The sequence below is a fragment of the Tyto alba genome, unplaced genomic scaffold (genome assembly GCF_018691265.1).
Source record: "Tyto alba isolate M040663 unplaced genomic scaffold, T.alba_DEE_v4.0 Super-Scaffold_7, whole genome shotgun sequence".
Lineage (NCBI taxonomy): Eukaryota > Metazoa > Chordata > Aves > Strigiformes > Tytonidae > Tyto > Tyto alba.
The window spans coordinates 8,944,932-8,966,528 of record NW_024881328.1 but is presented as its reverse complement, the minus strand read 5'-3'; the positions used below and the strand labels follow the sequence as shown (position 1 = coordinate 8,966,528).

The 21,597-nt window shown below is 38.8% G+C and overlaps 1 protein-coding gene across 2 annotated transcripts in view; it reads right to left on the bottom strand.

Annotated features, from left to right (window-relative positions):
- The window catches only part of NCKAP5 (NCK associated protein 5), a 250,857-nt gene that overhangs the window by 59,101 nt on the left and 170,159 nt on the right, over positions 1–21,597 (bottom strand). The window contains exons 9-12 of one of the 2 annotated variants that reach the window (XM_042784066.1): positions 8,598–8,702; positions 5,320–5,511; positions 964–4,817; positions 89–266 (exon numbers count right to left, since the gene is read on the bottom strand). In XM_042784066.1, the coding sequence (XP_042640000.1) occupies positions 89–266; positions 964–4,817; positions 5,320–5,511; positions 8,598–8,702 (4,329 nt within the window). The remainder of the gene's footprint in view (positions 1–88; positions 267–963; positions 4,818–5,319; positions 5,512–8,597; positions 8,703–21,597) is intronic. The other variant, XM_042784067.1, reaches the window with a different exon arrangement.

Genomic DNA, 21,597 nt, shown 5'->3' with positions numbered 1-21,597 from the left:
ATTATCCTGTTTGTCTGTACTGGAAATCAGGAACACATCCAGAAGTTAAAAAGAAGGTAATAATGTTTTCATGTACTAAAGCACTTACCAGGGTCTGATTCTGCATTTCCATATCAGCTTTTGTGTTGCTGTTTTTCTTGTGGTTTCCTTGAGAGCTGATAGAGTTGCCGTGAAGAGAGGAGCCCTGGGAGCTGCCCTTCGACACACTCCTGTAGGAAACATTATTTGATCCACTTTCTGTCTGCTGAGCTGCTTTCTTATCAACTCTGCAGGTAGAGAGTGATTCCTCTGATAAATTACATTGCCCTTCTTCAATCACTCTACTTTTCCATTCCTTTAATGTTTAAAGTAACCTCTCTGTATCTTTCTGTCTCTAGACCTTTGAGTGATAAATGTTTCTAACTAGCCTTGATCAAATCTGTCACTTGCAATTTCAGGTAGTATATCAATTTAGACTTTCACATATAATGATTTATATTATATTTGGGACTGCTGTGGGGCAAACGTGAAAACACAGTATAGCAACTGCTAAGTTCTTCTGTGACCAAAGGTTGTGGTAACTAGAAATGTAATTAATTATGACTAGTTACCAAATATATGTTTGCTGGTTACAATATATGCAGATGGAGTACATTAAAACATGTACCTCATTATATTCTATCTTTACACATAATCTGCCTAGATTCTTGACTTCTGGAATCATTTGAATTTCTATCAACTTGCATGTAACTTGCCATTCTTTAATTTCAGAGGCCATTGGTTTGGATAACAAAGTAACATTAACAAAATTATCATCTCATTGCCAGTGTTTTTTCCTGTAGGGATTAAAGTTCTGACAGTGTACCTACTGACTGCTACTATGCATTCTTAGTCTAAAAGGAATATACATTGAACTTAGCATCTGAGCATCTATAAAGATACAGTGTGCAACAACACGTCCCAGATCGTGTCCCAGTGTTTTACCTGTTTAAAAGCTCTTTCATAAAACCGTCCTTTGGTGGGTTTGCAGCTGTGGTGGCACCTTTGACTTGTTCGCACTCAGTCTTATCAGATGTGCCTTGTGATGGTTTCATAATTTTGTTTTCCATGACATTAGCTAAAATGTCACCATTGTCTGTTTTCCTGTTAATTTCATTTTCTATTTCACAGTGTTGTTCAGTTTTCTTTTTTTCTTTTCTTCTCTCTAGTTTTGTCTGCTTAATTCCAAATCCTGAAACTTTTACATCTTTTTTTTCTACCTTTGTTTTAGGAACATCAGTTTTCCTGCTACTCAGTGCTGGGAGCTTACTCTTTCGAAAGCCAAACCAACTAGCTATAGAGGGCCCAGTCTTTAGTTTAGTCTCTGCAGTGGGAGATTTGGTTTGTCCCTGACCCTTTTGCACATTTTCCTGGATGCATAACATGACTTTCTCCTCTATTGTAGGTTGTAGAGCTGTTGAACTCAAAACATCGGTAACCTTCTCAGGGGCTTCTGCTAACTTTAAAGACATTTGCTGTCTTCGTGACTTTGTTACTTCCAATTTATGAGGGCGCTTTATTCCATCTGAGCTTTGCAATGATGAAATTTGTTTGGAAGATACAGTAGCTGATGCCTCTAACTCCAATTCTGCTGGCAGAACATTTCTTCTACTTAAAGCTTCGTGTTTAAAACTTTCAGTGCTTTTCTCACTCTGGACAGATAGGCTGCGTGCATCCTTCTGAGAAAATGGTTTGTTTCCATCACATTTTGAAGTGTTGTGAAACAAGTCTGCTTTAGAAGATGATCTGAAGGGCAGTTTGCTTGGGCTTCCATGCTGACTATTGCAACTACTCATATTTCCAAAAGAACCTTGTCTAGAGTATGAATTCTCTGTGATTTTAGGAGTATATGAAAGAGTCTCTGGTGTCACTGCTGACCCAGGAATGGCCTTGGCTTGAAGTCCTTCCATGGCTGAGTTCTGCTTTGTTAGTGAACTTCCTCTATCAGAAGTGTTTGTAATAATCTGAGTCCGTACTTTTCCGAGACCTTCTGTCACAGAGGCAGATGGCTTTTCCCCTGTATGAATGCTAAAACTCTGACTACGAGCTTTCGCCCCGTTCATGCCCAGAGCTGGCTTCAAGTGCGACTTGTTGCTAGAAGAAAGAGATCTCTTAACTAATTTGTTTTCCAATCCATCTACTCTGTCTACCGCCAAGTTGCAGTTTTCATGTGAATGAGATGATGCTATATCCATACTAAGTCCCACAGTGAAATTATTTTTTACTTCAGTATCAGACTTAGAGTCCTTTAATTCAGCATCTGTTGCACCTCTGGTGGTTACACATACAGATTCATTTTGCTTGTACTTACTTGAACTCACACTGCTTTTGGAAGCTGCATTTATACTGTCTTTTTCCTGCTTCCCTGGTACAGTAGAGCTCTTTCGGAGAAGTTGGGGAGATTTGACAAATAATTTCAGTCCTACAGGGAGACGGGTTTTCATTCCTTTCTCATTAGAGTTTTGGGTAGCATGTGAAGTGTCACTACCATGAAACAATGCTGACAATGGGGAATTGTTTACCTGAGATAGTAAAGGCTCACTTGTGCTTGTTGTATGACATTGAGGAGTTGCGGGGAGAATGTTTGGCATCTTTTGTGGCTGATCCACCCCACTGTCACTGGAAATATCTTTTTTGCTGGAATACACATCTTGTGACAAAGTTGTTTCTGATGATGGACAACCTAGAGAAATGGATCTGGCTGCTTGAAAATCTGTGTTGGAAAATTCACGATTCCTGTGGAGACCCAGCTGATTAGGATTTTTTGGGCAGACTTGCTTTGTGGAAACTTTGGAAAGTCCTTGACATGCACTGTGGTGTTGCTGAGATACGCATTTATTTTCCATAATTGCTTCTGCATTTTCTTGAAGGTAAGATAATTCAATTTTGGCCCCAGAAGATATATTTTTTGCTTGCATTTCATGACTAGATTGATTATGAAAGCCAGAGTTCACAGTTCCTTTTAATGGCGATGATTTCAGTTTATTTTTTTCTGTTTCACTGGGACCAGCTCCTCCTAACTTTACCGCTAGAGGTGGTGAATGTGTGTAACTAGGCCGAATCAACAGAGATGTTGACCTGCCTGGAGGAAGGGGTGGGGACGGTGATCGGGCTTCTACAGTTGCTAAATCACAAAGAAAGTCTCTGGTTGGAGGTTCTCCATAGTCACTGGGCTCCATAAGGTGCTGAGGCAACAGTGGTGATGCTGGACTCTGACTCTTTGGATACTTTGACCCATCACCTCTGCCTGGACGTTTCAGGCCAGGCAGGGGGTGGGCAGGGGGCTTTGGAACCTGGAAGTCAACTTTTGAGTCAAAATTACGAGGTGGACTTTGCGCCTTTTTGAATCTTGGAAGCTTTACAGGTGGAAGACCAGGTGATTTTTCAAGGGTTGCAAGGCCCAGTGGTTGAGCTACAGATGGCTCCTCGCTTTCTATCATATCGTTTTTTTGTGGAGAAAATTTACCTCTGCTGGGTATTTTAGCCAAGTTTTGCTTTTGATTGATTCCTGTATGCACAGTGGAGCTTGAATTGGACTTGCATAAGACATCATACACTGGTTTCACTAGTTTTTGTCGTGGAGTATTTTGCAGTGTCACTCTTCCACAGTGTAAAGATTCACTGCAGGTCATGGGGACAACTGAATTTTTATTTCCTGTATTGTCTTCCACAGTTTGTTTCTCGATTTCATCTTCAGGTCTTTCTAAAGCAGTGTAGTTTCTAGTGTTGGTTCCTGTCTGCAAATCAGTTGTTCCCTGAGGTATAAATTCAGTATATTCTGCACTGGACCTAGTTTGTGCCTGGCTGATTGAAATTTCATTTCTTGTTACAGTGACAACTCCAGTTTGATGTGAGCTGAATTCAATAGGCTCACCATCCTCAGCATCAAATATTACGGTAATGCACTCTTCAGAAGAGGTCTTTTTTATAACCTTTTGTTGTTTAATGAAATTACATGTCTTTGGCCTAATGTCTGAGTGAGCAGGTATCTGTTTTATCTCTTTCTCAGTAGATACAAACTGAGAATTCTCTGTGACTTCGAGCACGTCAGAGGTCTTTGTGTACTTCTCAGTAAAAGCAGTTGCTAATAAATCTGATGGACTTTTCTCATCACTGCTTTCTATATGCAATTCATCCAAGACTTCATTGTCATCAGTATCTGAAAGCTGAAAATTAAGGTCCTTCCAGACTTTATTAGCATGGCTTTGATTTAACTGCAACTCAGGCAGCTTTGCTCTGGTGCATGATTTTACTTCTGCCTGAACTCCACTGACAAAACTAGTTAATTTTTCAGGTCTTTCCTTTGAATTAAAATATGAACTTCTTTCTGGTAAGTGTTTCCTGTTAGGATCCCAGTCAAAGAGACTGTCAGAAACACTGTGAGTTAATTTGTTACAATAGGTCCTGCAGTCTTTGCTTGGTACTTCCTGCAGCAACAGTAAGGATGAAGAGTCGTCATCTGCATCATCATGTGAATCTGAATCATAAGAGAAAGTTTTGTTATGTTCAATGCAAATACTTCCTAGTTCCATTGGCTTACAATGAGACTGTTCATTATGGCTGCCACATTTAACTCCAGGGGAATATATTCCTTCATTAGAGTTCATGCAATCTTTGTAACCCCATTTTGATATTACTGAAGGTGATTCAAGTAATATTTTTTGTTTCTGTAATTTCTTCAGCCCTTCTAAGATATGGTTTTCCTTGATACGAGTTGGAGGTAGATCATCTGCAGGACTTGAGAGGTTGCTTGGGAGTGAAGAACCAATGCTAATTCTTTTATCCCAGCTCACGGATGACTGTTAAAACAAAATAAAACTCACATATTACTCACAAGTGCTGTTAATAAAAAGTGTTACCATTTTAGTAAAGAGATTTAGTAGTTGCATAGGGCACTACATTTCACCCACTGCTATTAATAGTAATGTTTTTTTAATGAAGGATTTAATAGTGTTGTGAAGGCTGCAGTGAGTGCACCTGTAGGAAGAACAATATGAATGGAAGGATTAAGATAAAGAAGAAGAACAATTTGGATTGTGAAAGGCAGAATAAATGTCAGAACAAATGAGGAAACTGTGAGCAAACTGAAGCGATAAAGGAATTTTTAAAAATAAATTAAAAGGGGGGCAGAATAAGAGGGAGGAAGATGTAGGGAAGAGAACCCTCACTGAGTTTACTGACAACTGTTTTAAATATAGAAGAGAGAAGAGAGTTAAAAAAATTCTGAAATAGGCAGCTTTTCAATTAATCTTGTTTCAGATGAATTTAAGGTAATAAATGTAGAAAATTAATCTGATTTACCCTTTTGCTGCATGTCTTTCCATCATTCCAAGTGTAGGAGGAACCACTGGAATATTCGCTGCAAGCACTTGAGAGGGAGAGTTCACTGCTACTGCAGCTGCTCCGGGGATACAGGTGGCTAGGACCTGTCATATTTAATTGACTCTGGCATTTCAAGACAGGTATACTGGATTTCACATTCTGCTGGCATTCCTAAAATATGAGAAAAAATAGAAATATCTTATTGGTGAAAAAAGATCATTTAACTTTCCCTTGCCTAAGAAGGACAAAGAAGAAGCAACTAGGCTACTTACACCTTCCTGTTATGCCATTAATATCTGGTGAATGTAATATAGAGAACTAAACTAAAAATTGTTAACATTGTCATTTGTCGGGGGAAAAATCCACAATCCTCCATGGTATCTTCTTTATTCTCAAACCAGTACTCTGCTCTTCTTTTGCTAAAGATTATTCTGAGTCTATTTGAATTATGCTTTGTACATAAGCAGCATGCTCCAGTAAGATACAGAAAACAAAGTTATAAGAATACAAGTACATCTTGACAACTGCATTATAGCCCTACAATGTAACAGATGAGGCTGTATACCCTGGACAAGGTAAATTAATTTAGTATCCCAACCAGAATGTCCACTGAGAATGGAATCTCTCCATTACAGTCTAATTTTGGTTTCCTATCTAGTTCAAAGCTTTGTCTAAGAAACTCTCTGACGTAGGACAATCCATCTTTGTGTCGCTTGCAGACAGCTGAAGCCTCTTGCTTATGCAATTTATTGACACTTTATGGCTGCCTTTAGTACTCGTGTAGTTATCGCCCCTCTCCAAATGCAATTTCAGCTGACTGTGACTAAGTGCCAGCTTTGAGGAAGAGAGTAATGAAGAGCAGATAGCACTTTAGGTAAAATATTAAACCTCTGTAGGAGTATCTAGGATGCCTTTAATTTGTTTTCAAACTAATACTCTTGTGCCTAACAGTGTTAGAGCTTCTTTAATGTTAAGTGCCTGCACCATTCTATTATGCTATTCTCTAGTTTCCTTACAGAATCAGAGATCTTCTTAATTACCAGGAACACTAGACAGAGTGACATGACTGTTTCATAAAACATTGCTTTGGATTTCATTAAGGCAAGCTCAAACAGTATTTATTGATTTTTGTATGTAGATATACCCCAAAATAATTTTGCTTCAGGAAGACACAAGAAATCTAAAGTTACTGAATCCACATAGCAATTATCAAAACTATATGCAGTAGACACAGCTTCTTCATGCAAACCTCCGGAAAAATGCTCAGTTTGTAGGCATTTCTCATACACTAACATGTTTGTTGGCCTTCTTCTAATTTCTTCCATTTATTCCCCCATGTCCTCCCATTTATTACTACTAGGGTTGAACCTTTTTTCAGTTAAATGGGAGAGAGCAGAATTTTTACTGCTGAGGAGTTCATCAGTACAGCTGTTCATTGCTCAACTGACATAATAATGTTCTGTTTTTGACAAACGTAACTACAGGGCAAATCATTATTCTCTGTCACAGGCAAAACTTATGAATGGGAAAATCATTTTGAGGTAGCAAGAGCACATTTCACCTCTGGGAGTTATTGGTACATGTTCTCCTAGGAAGTCAAATGGATGCAGGAGGAACAGTCTTTAAATACACTGGCTCTGGGAAGAATACATCTTTCAGCATCAGAGGCAGGCTGATATCCGTGGGTTTGGCTCTGAAACAGACTTTCTCGCTTTGTTGAGACAGATTACTCTTTATTTCTGACATCATGGTTCCCATGGGAGACCCCTTCTCATCAGCTTCCTCAGCTATGACGGCGCCACTCCCTGTAAGGGTGACTGTATAGAGGCCAATGGCAGCCTCTGCTTGTTCTGGCTATTTTGTTGCTTTTCAGCTGTGGCGTTGGGAAAACATGTCATGTCAAATTTCTGCCCTTTATACTAGGCTATGTCCCAGTCATCATAGTATTTAAGGAAAGGATGCCTGTACAATCCTTTCCTATAAGAATCTCCTGTAGGAGAAAAGAGGAGATCACAGCATCCTGACAATACTGCCTTCCCTTCCTGTCATCTTCAGCTAGTATGAGAGCCTTTCCATCCCCTCACTTGTTTCCTTTGCAACTACAGTTGGTCCTTTGGTCCTACAGTTTTAGCAATGGGAAAAATGGACATATTTAAGCAAAGCAAATGAACTGTATATTACTGTAATCATCTTTATTGTTTAAGAGATGAGAAAATGTGCAAATAATATGCCCTTACATATTCTAAAGTAGGATATCTACCCAATTTCTAGATTGCATTCAGATCGCTAAAGAGAGAGTGGCATTTTCTCCTGCAATTTTCCTTTATTCTCTAAATTATCTGAGAAAGTACTTTGAATAGTATGTTTATGATGCATTAATTAAATATATTTAACTAGCATATGGGTCTATTAACTGACATGGCGAAATTTTATTTTTTTGCAATCATGACTCTTAAGTATCTTGACTTTAACAAAATTAAGAGTAAAAAGGCCTGAATGTAGTTTTTCAATTTAAATACATAATTGCTAGAAATCAGAAAAAACTGAAAGAATCACACTATTAAAGACACAAGACTGTATATCAGAAAACCTTAACCTGAAGGCTTAATTACATATAATGCAAAGGGTCATTAGCATTTTTATGAACCTTTGAAACAATGCCTTTCATTAAAGTATGCATTACAAAGGATATTACATTTTTGTTGACACTACTATACTTCAAGATCAAGGCACACACATGTTCAATGTTCTGATCTTGTCCTCTTTGTTTCCCTCTATCTTTATGTGACTTTTGTTTTTTAAGCTACTTTTCTCTTTGACAATGAAACATGAAAGCCACACTGGCTAACGTTTTGCCAAATAAGCACAAAGCTAACCCCATCTGAAAAAAAAAGTGCAGAGCCCATGAATTTTTAAAAGTTCATACATAATATATCATAAAAGTAGGATGAATAATACTGTATATGGGCTTTAATAAAAAGCTCCTTGACCATTTCTCAGAGATTCTGAGATGTAATCAATACTTAAAAAGGTATATTGGGGACATTGCTAAGATTTATGCTTTTTTGCACGGAGTGACACTATCTGCTTACTATATCAACTGAGGACACAATATTGAATTTCAGAGAACAGAAGGAAGAAGTATTGTTATCTGCCTCAACAGTGTTTCAATTCAGTGATCAGCTTTATGGCTCATCCCTGACATCAGACTTCAGAGGCGAAAAGGAGGGTTCCAAATGAGGGGTACAAGGACTCACGTGAATCTGAGCATCAGCAGTTCGAGATTGCATCAGGCTTCTGTTTCGTTCTACTTCTGAAAGCAAATCCCCAGGTGAGAGGTCTAAGATACGTGAATGGAGTTTCTGGGGGGGCAGAATGGAATGAGTGAAGCATAAGCATTTGTCAAATATGAAGCAGATCAGCATTTTTAAAATTCCAAACTCTGTTGTTAAATTTCAAGGGACATGAAGACCCTGAGGTAAAAGAGGATTTGTTCTAATTTGAAATGTTGCTCTTTGTGCTTACTTTGTCCAAGACTCCCTGTCTGCAGAACAGATCATTCTTCATGCAAAACAAACTCCACTTTTTCTTCTAGTTGCTGTTTTGCAACTTATCATTACTTCACATGCAACAATGACAAATGAACGCAAGCCCCACCATTATCCACAGTTTGACAGGTTTCAGGAAAAAAACATAAAAATGAACTACAAAATTAACATTTATAAATCAATCAACATGTTAATGTTGTTTTATTTACAATCTGTTACACCTTGCGTGAATGATTGCAAAAGTGACCCTATTTTTAAACAGCATTGATCTGCTGAAGGCCGCTTTTGAACACATTTTAACTCAAAGTCATTAATGTCATCTGTTAGGAACAATTAATGTGAATAGAAAATAATTGCATCAGGGAACTAGGGACTCAGAGGAATTTGTACATTAATATTCACATGCTGTTTGATTATATACACAGTTCTTTTTTCAGTTTTGCTTGGAAGGGTGGCTAAGCTTTTGCCTTTTCCTCTATGTTCACCTGTATACTAATTACTAAGACTTTCAGTGTGCATTAAGCCTGATTTGTTTTAATTGCAGTTTCAATAAAATCCATGATTTATGTGAATGCCTTGGCCAATGACTTCAAAAGAAGAAATATCTGCAGTCTTGTCAGTCATTGAACCAACATATCATGTAACAGGCAGCACGGATCTGACTCACAGGCCATTGAAATCAATGAAAAAGGACTTAAAAAACCAATACAAACAAAAGGACTTTGGATCAGGCTTTTTTAATTTTCCCATTAATTCTCCAGGCTTGTAACCTGAGAGACCGTGTCTATCCCCTCCTCAGCACTGGGGCGCTCAGCTTGGAGGAACAAACAGTGCAGACCCTGCCAGGGCACTTTGCCAGGGGGACCCTGTGAAGGATGCGAACCACGGCGACTTGTCGAGGCTGCATGAGTGGCACATCACCCTGCCCCTCCAAAAAGCCTGGTCAAAGAGGGAAAAGGAAGCTGTAGCCACAAAAGCCCTTCCACACTGTGCAGCAATGTCAAGATAGCTCTTTGCAGGGCCTTGAAACATCAGTCAAGCAGTATCTTACGCCCAGCTAATTCCCAGCCTGCTCTCTTGGTACCCACTGCAGAAATTCATCTGCTAGAAAACAAAGCAGGCGGCCATTCCTACAGCCTGTGTTAATCTGCATGCTGTGCTTCAGGCATCTATTCCAGACAATCTAGCCATTTTTTATTACAAACTACTAATTATAAATTTGGGAGTAATTTCTGAAGTTACACATTCATCCAGGTTTCTTCAGGAGGTGCTATCTGTTACAGAGAGATTATGGAATATATTTTCATCGATCAATATACTGTATAAACATATTTTGTCCAATATATTGTTGAATAGATTAAAATGCTGCAAGTACTCAGTATCCAAGATACTCTTCATTATAGCTATTAACTACATCCAGGCTATGTGATTTTTAACATCAGTGATGCCTATCACCTAGTTATTCAGCATGCACCTTTTAAAGTGTAATTACTAGAATTACTGTCAGGTGTTTGTTCAGGATTTAAGCTCCAGGTAAAATGTCTTCCCAAACGCAAAGATTTACTCACTTAGTACACGTGTCATTCTTGACAATAATTCCAACTGCATTGTTGGAACACCAGAGAATTCCAGTGTTTTCAGAACCAGGACTCACTGATGAACAAGCGGTGTACTTGCTCTTTGCAGAGGAATTAATTACTTTCTCCAGTGAAACCAGTTACCTGATTTTTGCTTCGGGAGATATTTCAGTAGAAGTTACTACAGACATATTTGTGCATTAGAGATGACGACTTGGGACATTTGAGATGGACGAACATTTATACTTGAACATTTATTTTCCCAGAAAAAAATATCCTAGAAATAGTGCTATAGAGTTTTACAGTTGTAATACTGTCTTCCCATTTTTCCAGCAAGGCATTTTAAATACTTCATTACTTAAATAGGAACATATATGCATCTCAATAGGGGAAACTAAGTATACCTATAATGTCATCCAATGGAATTTAGTGTGCTGCTGTTACTGTCCATATCAGACATAAAAGCAGAGATCAGCCCAATTGGAACAGGCAGAAAATAGGAGCAATTTTTGGCAAGTGATATGATGTAGCCCAGCAGAGCACGCTGTAAATGGCTCAGAGTTACGGGGGTCCCTCTGCACTGGCTCACTCACCAGAAGGGCTGGGCTACCCATGGGTCATGCGGTGTTTGAATCATCTTTTCCATGACTCTGTAAAACTATAATGCCAAAGGTAAATCAGCAGACTAAAATGATTAACAAAGAAAGGAAGTGTGTTCTCAAGATGTATAATGTGATAATATTTCTGTATCAAACAAGAGATCATCACACTGGGAATATTCCCCCCCTCACCATTATGCAAATAAACTAGCAGACACATGGCCAGCACAATGACTAGCATTAACAAACAGCATAAAAAAGTTGGAGATCATTAATTAAATATAGTCACACAGCACTGAAGCAAGTCATCCAATTACAAAAGAAAAATGATAAGGAAACTGGTTTTCTTCATTTAGTTTTTCTTTTTCCTTTCCATTTTCTAATTAAAAAAAGGGGGAAACTCTACTACTTGCTAAAAAACCTCATTAATGAATCACTTAAAATCAAGTAACAGGTTTCAGCAGGTACACTGCTGAAAAAAGAAAGACCAGGGAAAATGTGGGCCCTCTCTGGAAGGAAACAGGAGACCTGATTACCCAGGATATGGAGAAGGCTGAGGTACTCAATGACTTTTTTGCCTCAGTCTTCACCAGAAAGGGCTCCAGCCCAGCACCCGAGTTGCAGAAGACAAAGGCAGGGACTGGGAGAAAGAAGAACTGCCCACTGTAGGAGAAAATCAGGTTTGTCCATCTAAGGAACCTGAAGTTGCACAGGTCCATGGGACCTGATGAGATGCATCCATGGGTCCTGAGGGAACTGGCGGATGAAGTGACTAAGCCACTATCCATCATATTTGAGAAGTCGTGGCAGTCCAGTGAAGTTCCCACTGAGTGGAAAAGGGGACACATAACCCCCATTTTTAAAAAGGGAAAAAGGAAGACCTGGGGAACTACAGGCCAGTCAGTCTCACCTATGCCCAGCAAGATCATGGAGCAGATCCTCCTGGAAACTCTGCTAGGGTGCATGGAAAATAAAGAGGTGACTGGTGACAGCCAACAGAGCTTCACCAAGGGCAAATCGTGCCTGACGAATTTGGTGGCCTTCTGCAACAGGGTTATAGCATTGGCGGATAAGGGAAGAACAACTGATGTCATCTACCTGGATTCATGCAAAGCATGTGGCACTGTCCCACACAGCATCTTTGTCTCTAAATGGGAGATGCGTATTTGATGGACCAAGCACTTGGTGGATAAGTAACTGGCTGGATGGTCATACTCATACAGTTGCAGTCAACAGCTCCATGTCCAAGTGGAGAGCAGTGCCGAGTGGTGTTGTTCAGGGTGGGTGTTGGGGCCGATGCTGTTTAACATCTTTGTCAGCAACAAAGACAGTGGGATTGAGCGCACCCTCAGCAAGTTTGCTGACAACACCAAGCTGTGTGGTGAGGTGACACACTGGAGGGCAGGGATGCCATCCAGAGGGACCCGGACAGGCTGGAGATGTGGGCCCATGCAAACCTCATGAAGTTCAAGAAGACCAAGTGCAAGGTCCTGCCCATGGGTCAGGGCAATCCCAAGCACAGATACAGGCTGAGTGAGGAGTGGATGGAGAGCAGCCCTGGGGAGAAAGACTTGAGGGTGTTGGTGGGTGGAAAACTGCCTGTGAGCCAGCAATGTGTGCTCGCAGCCCAGAAACCACCCGTGTGCTGGGCTGCATCCAGAGCAGTGTGGGCAGCAGGTCGAGGGAGGGGATTGTCCCCCTCTGCTCTGCTCTCGTGAGAGTCCAACTGCAGTGCTGTGTCTGGGTTGGACTGGGCTTTGAGCAACCTGCTCCAGTGGAAGGTGCCCCAACCCATGGCAGGGGGGTTGGAACTAGATAATCTTTAAGGCCTCTTCCAACCCAAACTATTCAATTTTTTTATTCTATGATGACTGTGTTAATTATTTATCTCGAGTCTGATTTTTCTCAGATATGCAAAATGTACTGGGTCTTTTATGGTTATTTTCAGATGACAGTCACATAACTAGATCAAGGAGTTACTGCTGCCTTGAAAATTATACAATATTAAAATCACTGTTGATGCTATCATGATTCAACGCAACAAAAGGTGGACCATGCCACAGATGCCTTGCAGAGAAAAGATCATATAATTTAAAAAAAATACTTAAATATGAAACTGAGAAGTTACAACTATAAATTTAAGTCACAGGGCCCATTTGTTGGTGTCCTATGTAACGATAGGGGGAAAATGGGCAATGTTTGCACATGGTGGGGAATGTCTGGGCCCCTCTGAACACAGGAAACTATCAGGAGCACTGGACTGCAGAACAGAAAACCCTTATAGAAGTGAATACAGTATTGGCTGGGCCAACTTGCTTGGAAATTACCCTGTACTGAGTACTGCCGGGGCAGATGAGGACTAAAAAGTTCACAGCATCTCAGCTAGGCTGGACCCATGCCTCTACAGAAAGTGGGTGCTGAGCGGTACGGAGGCCAGGGCAGAGCAGAAAAAGACTCTCTGTGGCTGCCTGTGCCCAGTAGCAGGAAAACTACTCATTCGCTTGTGAGATTGATGCAGAAAAGGCCATGCCCTTTGTGGCTCAATGTCAAGATTAGCTCCCGTAATCCACATAAAAAATAAAAACAAAGTAATTGATAATTTAGGTGGAAACCTATTATATCAAGTGCAATAGGAAATACAATTATCTGGCAGGCAGATAACCAATCCATCAAACGGTAGGCCGGTTCCCCCTCCCCCCAGCAGCATCCTTATTAAGGCTTTCTAGGAAGATAAAAGACGGCTACTACCTGCTGGCCTGAGGCAATATTACAGAGAGACTCCCCTAACTATTGTGCCTCTTGACTATCTGTGCAGAATATCTATCAGTTCCCATCTCCTTTTTCAAACATCTAATGGCCTGCAGCATTGCCAGAACAATTTTCAGTGACTTATGCCAAACTGTACACGGCTCTCCAATATTGGGTAAGTTAATTGCTATTAAATCAATTGGCTTTGCTTTTCTCACACGAGCCAAAGTCCATCATTCACATGAAAGAAATTCTCTAGGTTCTGAGGAGACATTCTCACCCTGGTGCTCCGTGCCAGAGCTGTAAATGCTAGTTTGGTGCATGTGGCCTCCTCCCATCTTTGCTGTTGTCTAGCTGGAGCATCATAAACCTGAACAGGCGTACTCTGGACTGCCCCTCTCTATAACCTGACCATTGTAATTGGACTGGTAGGGAATACCTTTTCTGCAGCCTTCACACCACTCATTTTTAATAATTCTCTGCACAAAGAAGATTCCCCTCAAGTCAACAGTCAGCAACACCACCGCTCCAATTATATCCCTATTGTACTAAATGTGTTAAGTCGTAGTAACTCTACCAAAAACATGCAAAAATTGTGCAACACAAGAGGAGTGCTGATATGGTGACCTCTTGACAGGTGTGATCGAGGGTCATGAAAGACAAGAGCTCTTTCTAGCTGGCTTGTTTTCACAATCATCTGACCTGTCTCCCTTCTCTGTTCCCTTGTTCATCTTTAACTGTCATATCCATCAGAGGCAGAGTGCAGCCATGAATTAATCACATCCAGCATGAGCTTTAGTTTCAAAGGTCTTACAGAAATAGTACTCCATACTACCTTTTCATTACACCACAGAAGATAGCAGACCAAAGAAAGATAAAAATACAGTTATGCAATTTACCTAGTATTAGTTTATGCAAAAATATAATCTTTCAAGAAATGAAATCTTGATTTTTTTAGTCTTTAGATACATTACAAAGGGGATGTTCAGCTGCAGATGAGAGAATATCCTTCACCCATTACATCAGAAGTTATCTAGATAAAGAACACGCACTATTCAAAGTACGAAGTGTGAACTTCTCATACACTAAATACCCTGAAGTAAAGAAGAAGGTTAAGTATAGTTAAGGAAAAAATAATAAAAACTCCAAAAGTAGAAATAGATTTTGCCTTTAGACAAATTAGAGTTTGTAATATAGATTTTGCCTTTAGACAAATTAGAGTTCGTAATATACATGCTTTTGACATATGGTAATTCTGTTTTCTAAAGAGAGCAGAACAAGTGGTTGTCAACAGAAAACAGCCAAATACGAAGCAAAAGTGAAAGCTGCAAAAAGATGCTTCCATTTTATTTAATTCTAATAATCACTAACATAGGAAACGTACTTGCAATTGTCTACTGTGCACATATAGCAATGCCTGATGTTTTATTGTATATAATTTATGTCGTGAAGATAAATTATAATAATTTTTTCAGCTCTTGGAAGTTATATATTTAAAAGAAAATCAGAATTATGTCCTACTTTCCTACTATTCACTTCCTATAAACAGAACTTCATGGCCACCACTGTTTACTTTGCAGCAAAAGAAAATTATTCTTTCCATTTTCTTTTCATAGTCTATAATGGCAATAGCAATTGCCATACTGAGCACTTTCCACTGGTTAACCAGCTTGGTTAGGAACTTGCCTTCATCATTCCAGCTGCTTACTGCATGTGAAGAAAGGCAGCTTCCCAGTAGAGTTCTTGTGCATGGTATATGCCATCCCAGATTCCTTCTTGTACCTATCCTTTAGGGTAATTTCAGGGACATTTCACTGTGGGAATAGCCGTGTTCTTTTCTTTCTAATTCTCTAATAATTTGCTTTGCAATCATCATTTATCCTGACAAGGTGAAGTTACTTCTAACTGTGGCTATTTCTTATAAATGTTTCAGACTAACATGAAGTCCAGCATCATGGTGGTTCAGCTGCAGAATACAGTGTGTCTTTAAGAAGCATTCCTGCCCTTTTTACCACTTTTCAGCAGTGCCTTTACATGAAATACGGTCTCCCATGCAAAATCATATTTTTGTATTTCTGTCCAGAAGTAAACAGTTAATAATGTGATTTTTTTTGGTGCCAGTTCTGGGAATAAACCATGGTTTTATCTTATAAACTACACAGGGACATCCATATAGGTGTATGTCTCTCTAGATTTTCGCAAGTGAGCTAAAAAGAGACCAAGTTTTAAAGGATGAGGAAATAAGAAAAAATACGTTATTCAGGGGGAGGAGGCGTGGGGAGTGGCACAGGGAAAGTTCAGCATTTTCAAAGGAAGAAACATGAGGTTCAGATATTAACTTTCCTTGCTCTCAGTGTTAGTGTAGTGTTCTGAGTCCATGCTCATGTTCATTGTAGTAACACGACAGCTCAACAATTCTGGATTTAAATCTTTTGTTTACAAAATTTGTTACATCGTATTTAGTACAAACATGTATGTTGTCTTCTATATTTAATATTATGTTCTTTCTTAAGGTCTGTCTGACAGGTTAACTAAAATTAGTTTGCCCTGTATGTTGCTGCTAGGGTTTTCAACAGCTGTATCACAGAATTACCATTATAGCTGGATGGGGTTTTTTTGTTTTGTTTTTGTTTTTTTTTTTTTTTTTTGTGGGAAGAAGGTGTTAATACACAGTAAGTGGACACCAGGATAACTCTTACAGTGGTATGAGCAAGCAGTTGTAGACTGTTATTTATTGGTCTTACCTATAGCTGTGCAAAATACAGGAATCACAAACATGCAGTATTGCTCAGTGGCAACAGGAGGAAGAGTTATACATAGAATGAATATTAAAGGATTAACTGTAAATTACATTTCAGTAAGCTAAATCAATTCTCAGTACAAAAAAAAGTTTCCAGCTATTCTAACAATTTCAGGTCAAGTGGATTTGAATTTTCCATTAATCTAATAAAAACACTTCCATGAAAGTTCTAATTTTATATTTTCTATTTGCTTTTGTTGTTTTTTGATCCTACTAGGCTGACATTGTTAAAAAACCTAGAAGCTTGGTGATACAGAAGACGCTAGACTTTAAATTCAAACCCAGTATTAATAGTGGTTTGTCAGTTTTGCTGGTAAATCCTCCAGGCAAGTTTACTAAGAGTTAACTGATAACATCCAAGACAATGTACAAGGCTATGATATTACAAACATTTGTATGGAAGATTAGGGTGCTAAAACTACATCACAAAATCCTGTTAACAAGGCAAATCCAGCACAAAAAAACCCCCAAAGGTTTCATTCACGTCTGGTTCATATTTTCCAAGCTTGCTGCTCTCTGTTATTATCAAGCCATCCAAAGACAGCAAAAAAAAAGTAAATTAGATTCCAAAGTAACTCAGAAGGTTGGAAACTTGTATCTTAGGGTATAAATTGGGAGGTATTAAGCAGGCATTTGATGCATAAACATAAATAACATAATCTCTCTATATTCTTCAGAGAGTTGACAACATTAATGTAAGCCTAAAATTACTCCTGTTCCAAATCCCTTAGTTTTATTAATTTTTATAAACTGCTTTAAATAAAAGTTATATTGAAAAACACAAAGTAATCCTCTCTGATCCTAGTTTTCATTTTATAACTCTATCAGTGTTTTCAAGCTCTGAGACTCCAAAGTGTTAGTTCTCATTTTAATAGCACTATGGTAGGAGTCTGTAAATATTGCAGTAACAATAAAATAAGCTAATTTAATTTCTTAGGAAAATGTATGTATAAAGTTCCCTGTGGTTTGTAATTACTGTAAAGTCAACAGTTTACATGAATGACCTGGTAATCATCTAGCCAGAATGTAAATAATTAATGAAATAATTGTTTTCAGTGAGCTTCCTCATGGAAGACTCCTTGGAGTATGGTAAAACAGCAGTTTTGTGAGTATAGTATTGTAGAAGAGTCATACTTCTTATTAAGTACATATTCACATTTTGTTTCTTATTAATCTGGTACAAAACAGTAAATGTTTTTTTGCAAATACCTCTCTATTGATCTAATACTAAATAATATGTTAATTCCATTCTGCTAAATGAGTGCCAACATCATGTAGGTGCTATGAATTATAGGAACATCAAAGAGTGAAAGGCAGACTCCTGCACATCCTGACACCTCTTGTTACATTGCTCACAAACAAAACCATTTTTTCTTAACATTTCAGCATGGTCAGAATTAGTTTAGGAAACAACTTTATACTGAACTCCTGTGACAAGGAAGAACTATACCATTAATCTTTCATGGCATGCCCTACACATGCTATCTATGCTTTAGCAGTAAAAAGGTGGGCTGTTTTTTAATATTTCGCTGTATTTAAGAAATGCTTCAACATGAAATCGCAGATGAAAATACTGATGATTCAGTCTCACTTATACAACAGGCATTGCATTATCAATCATGTGATTAAATGCTACTCACTAATTTCAACACGCTGCTAAATTGCTGATACTATGACAGTCAGTGATATTCCTGGTAGCATAACATAATTTTGGTCTTTCTCTTTGTGATTCCTACAGTTTAAAATTCATTTTTACATTCACTTTCTGACTATGCCCCAAAATCATCTAAAGGAATTAGGCAGACCTCAGTACGATCTTGTTATTGACATTTATGTTGATCGATGTTGGCTCTTACAGAATTGGAATCTACAGATCAATTCCCTTATTAGATTCGTTCTCAGTGCTGCCATGATCATTTTATCACAGAAGCCGCTGCCATCAAATCCTGCTTTATCACTTTATAATGGGATAAGCTGAAGCTTTCCTCTAGCATATAGTTGGAAATGAAAACTGTCTGAGCTCTAAATATTTCTTTCACAGATTTTAAAAAATATCCTTATTAACTGCATATGTCTATTTTAAAAGCTATTTTAAACTCAATTTACCTAACCAGTAATAATTTTTGCCCACAAGAAAATTCCAGTTCTCACAGTGGTTTAAAAAAAAAAGGCTAACACTGAAGACTGCCCTGGATCTATTAATCACTTTCTTCCTGCTGAGTCTACAAGTCAGATGATAGAAAAAAATGAGGCTAAGAATGAAGTTATGACAGAAAAAACAAAATGATCTCAGGAACAGTAAGTAGCATTATGTGAACACACGAACATACATGCAAACACTCAAAAAGCACACAGAACAAATACATACATAAGGTTTGTCACAAGTATTTTATCTGGTTTTGAATATATGCAGGGCCATGGTATTTTTATAAAAGTGGTGTTACAGCTCCTGTTGAGAGAGGAGTTCATCACATTAATTTAAATCTCCAATAAAATAAATTAGCTTTTTTATTGCCAGGTTGAACTACGGGGCTATGATTGTTATGTATTGCTACAATCTAAGCCTTAATGGCATTTTAGCCCTGTGGTGGTCAAACAGAAACCATTTCAAACCTTCTAAAGGCTATTAAAACATGTGCAGATGTCTGGAAAATTAATACTATTTGCCTGTAGGAGGAAAAGGAGAGAGAAGGCTCAGGGAAGATGTTTTAGATCAATACATGGCAACTGAGGAGGGTAAGCACTGTTTCACATGGAAGTTCATTGGTTGTGAACAGATGATTCAAGTGAGCAGATTCATCCTTATTTGGATTTCATTTAAATCATTCATTTACTCAGAAAAATAATTTGAGAGATGAGCATCATTTTTACAATCCTTCCTCACTGCTGTTTCCCAAGGTCCAGCAAGCTACACACTGGAAAGGTTCATTCATTTAAATGACAAGAGCATGAATTTGTCAAGGTTAATGTTGAACAAGCCATATTTTCCTTGCCTCAGTATTATGCATTTACAAGGTTTCTCCATCCCTCCGCCTTCTTTTTTTTTTTTTTTTTTTTTAAATATTGTTGAAATGTCAGATGGACTGAAAGGAGTTTAAAAGTAGGAGGAGGATTTCGAGAAGTACTTTTGTTGTTAGTTTAAGGCTTTTACATACATATTTTCTCTCCAACTCTAATGCATTGTTTTTCGCTCTGACAGAATAATTTCAAATAAGGAGTTTTTAAGAAGGCTTTCTTGAATACCTGAATACAAGGTACTTTATTCTATCCCTTTTCCTCAAAGCACTTACTTGAGGTATGGCATAGAAAGAATAAGTGGGCAGATTCCCAGCTGGTAAGAATTACTGGCTTCACTTCTTATACTGAAATTAAAATAATTTCTTCCAGGTCAGGAATTGTCCCATAGACTTCCCAAACTTTTGCCGCTTTTCAGAAATAGAGCTTCTAGAGGGTATGCATGTGTTGTGGTATTTCATTCTTAAAAGTTTCAAATCTAACCACAAGATCTCGAAATGGCAGTTCAAGTTCTGCAACATTTATTCTGATATACAAAAATCATAGGGCTTGTGTGCAGGACAGAGTACACCTGTAAATCTGATGATCTGAATCAGCATCTCAAATCCCGGCTTCAGACCTCTGCAGTTCCACTGACCTACTCCAGAGCGGTAAGAAACTGCACAAGGATCTTGCAATCATCCCGGCTGTGCAAGCCAAGAAATCTTAGTAAGGCTGAAACAGAGGTGAGGTGGGAGACTCCGTGCTGGCACCAACAAGGAGGGTGCACCATACTGGATGATACGTGGGTACAGACCTGCACTGCCCACGTTCATCCGCGCCTCGCTCCTACTGCTGTAGCCAGGAGGAATAGCAGGAAATGGAAAATGAGAAATGTCAGTCATTGCTTCTGGGCCAAACTGTGTTCTCGCAAGGGAAGGTACAGTGACCAATAAGCCCTACTGAGGACCTGGCCCAGCCTTGGAGCTCTAGGCCCTGGCACACGATGACATTGCAGAGTCCCCTCTCCCAGCCTGCAGTCAGTGTCCGGGGCAGGCTGCCCCCAGGCTCGGAGCAGCTTTAGCTCTAGCAGAGATGGCTGGTAGCTGCAAACCCTTTCGGCAGCTGTCTGTGCTCAGAAGAAGCAGTGCCAACATTTGATTAGGAATCTGTGCCCTTGTGAATTGATCGTTTTTTCACAGTAGATAAAAGCTGGGCTTAGGAAGTATTATACAGGAATTTCAAAAGCGGTCAGCTCCCAGTTTGACACCAAATAAGTAGCCAGATTATTAGAAGAGCTCAGCACAATGCCTGGGCACCTGAAAGTCTGGTCCTGTGTGCATGAAGGACCTAAAGACCTAAATTAAAGGTTAATTCCATTTGTTATTCCCCCATGAACTGCTGAAGATTGGTAACAGAGCTGAGAGTACCCATATTTCTAATTATTCTCAAGATCTCCTAAAGACCATTTAGTGGAATAAATTTAAGTGAGCATCTAAAATATCGTTTAAATCTCTGATTCATGTTCACACTTGCAGTATCTGTAATCCATAATAATTGTCACTAGACCTGTGCCTGTATCAACTGTACAGGAAAAGTACACAAGGTTTGTTTAGAGAAGAAAATTAAGTTCATAGTAAGTAATAGAAAACTTAAAAAAAAAAAAAAAAAAAGATAGATGGAGCAGTTCTGCTTTTAAAATATGACTGAATATAAAAACTTAGGATCAAAACACTACAAAATTAAGTAGTTCATCTCTGAAACTGTGTACCAGAAAGATGAACTGAAGAGTAGGTGTATATTTGAGTTTTTTAAAGCGCTGATATTAATTCAAGATGCCATTACACTGGCAGTCTGGTTTCTGTACTTCTAATGCAGTAAGATGGAGTTTAATTCATAATGTTGAAGATGCCCTTGTAACGCACACAGGACACAGACAAATCACTGCTCCTCCCTGCACCCAGACATCGGTTGGTGACTAATGAAACAGA